The sequence below is a fragment of the Pagrus major genome, chromosome 5 (assembly GCF_040436345.1).
Source record: "Pagrus major chromosome 5, Pma_NU_1.0".
Taxonomy (NCBI): Eukaryota; Metazoa; Chordata; class Actinopteri; order Spariformes; family Sparidae; genus Pagrus; species Pagrus major.
Genome location: NC_133219.1, coordinates 29,274,627 through 29,281,603, shown reverse-complemented (window position 1 = coordinate 29,281,603; position 6,977 = coordinate 29,274,627). Strand labels below are relative to the sequence as shown.

Sequence of the window (6,977 nt, the reverse complement as noted above, 5' to 3'; positions counted from 1 at the left end):
GCCTTGCATCTACATGATGTGTGTACAATTACTCTTCAACTACTGTACACAATGACTTCAAAATCATGTAGTGATGCTGAAAAATCAAAATGAAACCCAGCCTTAATAATTATAATAATAAATGAATCCTGATTGTACATGTCTGTGGGCACAGAACTCAAACAGCACGACTTCAGAAACCAATAACTTATAAACAAATGTTATATAAAAAGATATCATCCAGTTAGTTGTATAAATTACATTTCTTGAACACATGGAGCTTTCAAATAATATTAACACTGTACAGTGTCCAGTAAAGAGCTGGTAGTTTTCAGTATCAAATTCTCCTGGTGGTCTCCAAAATCATCATGTGCGACAAAAGTCTGCATCCTGAACATTGTTCTTGCAGTAGACTGTGCTGTTGTTCCCCAGGGGGCAGTCTCGGAAGCCGATGCCCCCATTAGGGGTGTAAATAGGCTGAATGTGGAAATCTCCCTTGAGGACCTGCTCATTGTTGAGTGAGACTATCTGGAAACTGGTCTCAGTCATTTCCAGGATGGAATTATCTTTCTTGGTGCCTGCCTCACAGTAGTCGTCTTTTCTTCGACCCCTGTTGTATTTCCACTCAGTGGACGACTTGGAGCGACTCTTCTTGTGCATGTGCCAACAGAAGATGCTGAGGAGTAACACCAGCACCACAACCACAGCACCACCAATCAGCCCAGCCAGCAAGAATGGCGACCTGGGTTCCTGTTGCGTGGCCTGCTCAGGCCCTGATGGTCTTTTGTTGTCGGGGCTGAAATATGCTGCTGTGGTCATGGCCTCAGTGCACACAGTATCATCTTTGGGCCGGTAGTTATTGAAAGCATCCAAGGGAATGACGCAGATCCGATATGTTGACTTTGGCTCAAGATTAGCCAGTCGAATCCCCCGGTGATCCCCACCCACCATCCTCTCCCTTACAGTGTCCCCTGTCAGACTGGGACCCATCCTAGCCCAGGTCACCTTGTAGGCAGTGACTGGAAAGGCTGTCACCCAGCTGACGTGGATAGCTGAGCCATTTAGTATGGCAAATGTGACCTGCAAAGTCTCCCTCCGGGGGATCAGAGGCTGCTTAGTCCTCAACTCTCCCTGTCTCGTTGAATAGATAGAGTAGAGGGTGGGTAAAGTGGGGAGGGTTTTCCAGGAGGAGGAGGAAACATACTGAGTGACCAGGGGGGAGTCTGTGGATGAAGACAGGGATGGGATGAGAGCAGTATCAGCTGGTGAGTTGGGCTGGGGTGCTGCCGCTGTGCTCTGTGGGCACTGGACCAGCTCACCACTCAGCTCCCTGATGACCATGCCCCGATACTTTTCAGGTTTATGGCACATAAAGCCACGCACATTGAGGGAGGCCGGCAGAGATTTAAGCCATGACACCACCCATTTGATGCTGCAGTCACACAGCCAAAGGTTGTTCCGAACAGTGAGCTGTCTGAGACTGACGAGGCCATCAAAGACCCCCTGTGTCAACGACTGCAGCTGGTTGTTAGAAATATCCAGCTTCTCCAGCTTGTGCAACCCTGCGAATGCCCTCACAGGGATCTGGTTTATCTGATTTTCCTGAAAGTTTAATTTAACAAGCACCTCCCCTGGGAGGAACGGGGGAGGGTATGTGAGTGAGTTGCGGGCCAGAGACAGCTCCCTCAGGGTGACCAGGTCCTGAAAGGTCCCTGGTGCAATCCCTTCATCTGTCAACAGGTTCCCATCTAAGAGGAGGCGCTGCAGGCGTGTGACATTCCTAAATGCTTCCTCTGCGATAACTGCGATCCGGTTCTCGTCCAAACGCAACTCTTTTAAATCATCTGGAAGACCAATAGGCACACTACTCAGGTGGTTTTTGGTGAGGAAGAGCATCTTCAGGCTCACTGCCTCACGGAAGGCCCCTTCCTCCACCCCAACAGTAGAAATGGAGTTATCATCCAAATGTAGCTCCTCCAGCCAAAGAAGCTGAGCCAGAGCCACTCTGGAGATCGTCTGAATGTTGTTCTCTTGCAGATGGAGAATCCTTACATTTTTGGGCAGGTTGATGGGGAACTCATCCAGCTGGTTGCCATAGAGATATACAGTTTCCACTGAAGCCACGTGGTGGAGCTCCAAGGGAAACCCAGCGTTATTGATTTGGTTGTTGTGGAGGTAAAGGGTCTTATAACCCTCACCAATTCCCAGAGGCACTGAGGTCAGGCTCCGCTCATTGCAGTAAACAAACGTACGATCACAGCGGCACTCCTCTGGACAGTTGGAGGCTCGGGAGAACTGGAGGTGAAGGCCTAACAGTATAGGTATCCATGGCCTTATAAAGGAGGTCCAGTCCTTACTCCATAAACGCCACTGTATCTCCATTTCAGACGGTCGGAAAAAATACAGACACCAGAGAAAAAAAAAGTTATAAGAAATTAGGATCTGAAAAATCCAACAGAACAGTCATTAGATCTTGGCTCAATAACACCAGCATGTTAAGCCTGATGCTGAAGAAGGTAATCCCTTGGTTAGTCTTTGTCCTAAGCTTCTCAACACAAGAGTAATGGTCTAATTAACCAATATGATTCCTTCACCAGCCACTGTCCATAATAGAGCTGGGAAAAATGAGTACAGTTCATCACATTTTCACCCCCTCTTCTCTTCTACCATCAGGTAGAGCTCCTTTCACAGCACTGAGCACAGACAGAGCCCAGAACAACACACCGGAGGGCTATCATTGGATGTCCTCTTCCTAGCTTCCTCTCCCTCTCACATCACGCACTGCTGCTTCCTTGGACTTGACATTGGATCCAGAAACCTGTTGCAAAATAAGAAAAATTGACAAATCTGTCTTTTTTGTCTCCTCAAAATGCATGCTTTCCAAAAGGACAAAAGGATTTCTTTTCCCTTTCCATCCCACAAATGCAAAGTGAGGCATTGTAAATTAGGAGAGCAGAGGAGCGCGCATACAAATGAATTAAGATGCGTTACATATTCCTCAGACACACAGCTAGGGGAGAATCATTTTAGAAAAGACACTGAGGGCAAAGGTGTGGTAAAATGGTGGGAAAAACAAGTTAACAAGTGAATGAATGTGAAGCCTCGTTTTAAATAAAACATGCACTTAGACGATTCAAACTTTAATTTCCTTCCCCAGCTGCTAACCAGAACGTGAACAAACTGACAAAAAGAGAATTTAAAAAACGGACAAAATATAAAGTATAAAAACATGGCAGCCTAAAGCACCTTGTGAGCAATGAGGTGTGAGGTGAGCTAGTGAAGGAGACGACCGGCTTGTTAATGACCATAAATCTGTTACCCTGTCCCGCCCTGAAGGGTCCACAGCCCAACCGATACTCAGTTTTCGGTGCTGATGCTAATATCAATTATGGAATAATACATTTTGATATAGATATATCAGCTGATATACACATATTTTTTGCAATTATCCCTCAAATGTGGTTATCAAACACTTATGACAAAGATATGTAACAGGCAGGAGATTTTACAGTAAACTTCACTGGGAATTTAATAATTACCCCAAGCATCTTTTTCTACATTATAATCTGACAAAAACAAACAAATAATGATAATAATTAAAAAAAAAAAAAAACAGTTTCATATCAGCACATATCGGACAACATATGCCGATACTGATATCTATGATAGGCCAATATCTGCAGATAATACTGCCCAACTAAAATATTGGTCGGGCTCTATGAAAGATGATGTCAGACGATGTGGCGGATATTACTACAAGACTAACTATAAAGCCAAATACCTTGTGTGTGCTCTTAATTATTGCTAAATTAGACTTTGCATTCGATCATTTTTTGATTCATGGAGTTTAGCGGTGCTGGAGCAGAGCAGGAGTGCTGGATGGTGATGAACGCAGCCTGTCAACAGAGATAAGATGAGATAAATTCCTTGCATGGGGACAAAACTAAGATCGATGTGGGCCTCGCACAATGAGGAGAGGTGCTGCTGTGCACACAAGGTCATACGATTTAAATAAAGTGGAGCGATTTCCTCGTCAACAGCATCCTCATTTGTTCAATAAACAAAGAGATCAGTATTTAGGTGAATTCAATAAAGATATCAAAGCTCACGTATATAAAACTCCTACTGGTGCACTTATGAGTTCACAATTCAGTACAGTTTCTGTAAAGGAAGTGATGATGATGTATTATTAGTGGTTGGGAGCTGGGTGGTATGGATGATTAATAAAATGGCACCAGGCAGCAGCAGCCAATTGACAGATTGCATTGATTTGTGGCCAAGGCAGTTCAATAGTTATGTAATGTTCCTTAGGGGGCAAACAAGGCTTCAAACTGAGTCCAATTATGGTGACCTGACCTCAGCTCCGTTATTATCAGCAGGTCGTTGTCATCAATCCTAAGGCATGTGTATTCACGTGGCCCTGCAAAAAGTAGCTCCAAATTAAAAAAAGACTGTCTTCTTTGTTTACTGGCCCAGTTTGGAGAACAAACTGGCGGTACAGTTGATCCACCAGGACCTTCTTTTACCTTTATTGGTTTGATTTCTCTCTCTGATAACCAGCCTAATGAGAATGAGTTGGAGGGTGGAAGAAATGTATCAATGAATTTTAATACTACAACTGGTACAGTTTCAGGTTTATTCTGACTATTATTCTGACAGGACTGAGTCCATCATTAACAGTTAAAGAGATAGCCTTCTCCTATGTGAACATGGGAATAAAATAAAAGACATTTAGTGTTGACAGAGTGCTCAGTGACCAGACTGTACTGCATTATTTAAACGTGTTCTTACCGTCAAGAAAGCGCAAACTCTTGTTACTGCACATCAGCTCGTCTCTCCGCAGCTGCGCTCAGATCGGGCACAAAGTCCGCATCCTGCCCGCTGCGTCCGCTCCCCGCTCCCACTCCCGCTGCGGCTCCAATTCGGACTGGTCTTTCTTGGTTTTCTGGTGAAGGAGGACTGGGGCATCATGCTGAATGTGCAAAGTCCTGACCGAAGCAGCCAGGAAGGGAGGAAAGTTCAGGTCACCAGTGGTCTGCTCTGCATCTTCCCCCGCCTCCCGCAAACACACCCCGACAGCCTGAGACTCCCGGCCGGCCGCGCTGCTCCGGAGCTGCCGCTGAAGTTCCACCGCTGTCTTTACAGCCGGAGAAAGGGGCATGAAGCAAAGAGGAGAGGAGAGGTAGTGGCTCCCAGCACGGCACACGTCGCTCCACCGATAGCAACCCGGGATATGAAGTCCATAGTCTGGGTAGACTGTTCCAAAGACTGCCTGGTCCCTCCTGGAGCCCCGAGCCTAACGAACCGTCTCTCTCTCTCACTCTCTCTCTCTCTCTCTCTCTCAGACACACACACACACACACACACACACTACTTAAACACCTCCCCCGTCTCCTCTCTCATGTTGGAGGTGTGTGTTCAAAGTCAAAACAGTTGAAACACTTTTTCAAGCCAATAAAACAATTTGAACTGAACACATAAAACATAAACGTGTTTAGATGAGTGACAATGAAAAAAAGAAACATAGAGAAAACGATGAACAGTAACATGTTCTTCATGCTCCCATCCTTAGAGATATATCTCCTTTAATCTCATCCACATTGACACTTTTCATACTACAGACTTTGTGCTTCAAACTACAGCAAAAACAGTGATGATGGAAGGTATGACAAGACACCAGGGCAGACTCAGGCCCCGGCCCCTGGGACAAAAATCATCTATGGGCCCAAAATGAGCCCCAGAACTTTGCACAACCATTTTTCCTGTAAAGTCTGAGAAACAACCAGAATTCTCATCCTGGAGGGGCTGACTTATGACCTGGATCGAATAAACGTGCAGATGTAGTTTTTCATTTGTTTTGCTTCGGGTTTTTTGTGTGTGTTTATTTTGGATTTGGGCATTGTGTCGTGTGTTTGAGTTTGTATGTTTACTATATGATGGTGGTGTGTTAACATGCTGACATGTTTGGTTTGTTGTAAATTAAACGAGCAGTCTGTAGTTCTGTTGAAGAAAAGTTAATGAGCAGGGAAGATCCTCATTGGCTGATTTCTTTCTGCCTAAACAAACTAAATAATCAAACTCTCTTTGTTTTCATGACTGAATAAACTAATTAAACAAACTGACCTTAAAGGACAACACAATTTATACTGTTTTACTTTGTTTATATGTGGCGGACCCTGCCACCTTTCTAGCTTTAAAAAGTGTTCTGGGACCTTATTTTCCTCTGAGAACAGCTTGTTTATTCAGTTATGGGAAAAAATACATAATTCTTAGTTTGTATTATCACCTCATAAATATTGTAAATATTAAAATTCGAATTTGAGTTTGAATTTCTTCTCCCAAACTACACAGTGCCCCTTCAATATGTCATAATTTCATGAGGTGATGGCTCATGTAAATGACCAGACACTCGTTCACTGTAAGGTTGGATCAACCTCATCACACCACAGGCAACTGCATCTGTTGCATTGTAGTTCCTGATGCACAAAGCTATCACCTCATCCAAATGAATATATATTGAATTGGCCCCATTCCTGGCAATGTCTCTTCAGAGTCCAGATGCTTATGATAATATGGTGATTCTGGGCTAAAATCACAAGCAGCGTATTCCCTTATTGCTTAATCTGATTGCAAATTATAATTTGATTCATAGACACTGGAAGTCAGATGCCATGTTCGCGCTGGCATTACTATCCATCAGTAAAGAAATGCATTTCCTTGCACTAAACAATTGGGACGTGAATCCATTATTACAGACACAAAACAAAACTGTGAGAAAACAAGGTGTCAGACATGTTCACCCCTCCCAACAGACGCAAAACGTCCACAGACACATACAGACTTAACACAAGCTGAGTTGATTACGCTTGTGCTTCAAGTTGTAGTCTGCGCCAAGCTGAACTCTTCAAATAAGGCATCAGTGTACATCTATAACACACTACTCGTCAAGCAAATACTAACCTTGAACCATGCTCTCGATAAATCACAAGCACACACAC

At 44.2% G+C, this 6,977-nt stretch overlaps 1 protein-coding gene across 1 annotated transcript; it reads right to left on the bottom strand.

The window, feature by feature from the left end:
* Window positions 1-345: 345 nt before the first annotated feature.
* LOC140996654 (leucine-rich repeat transmembrane protein FLRT2) lies at window positions 346-2,361 on the bottom strand. The gene has a single exon (XM_073467106.1). It carries the CDS (start codon window positions 2,359-2,361, stop codon window positions 346-348), a length of 2,016 nt encoding a protein of 671 aa, XP_073323207.1.
* Window positions 2,362-6,977: the final 4,616 nt, after the last annotated feature.

What these genes read in the sequence shown, in the direction of transcription:
- LOC140996654 (XM_073467106.1), bottom strand. Translation starts at nt 2,361, where the DNA reads ATGGAGATACAGTGGCGTTTATGGAGTAAGGACTGGACCTCCTTTATA.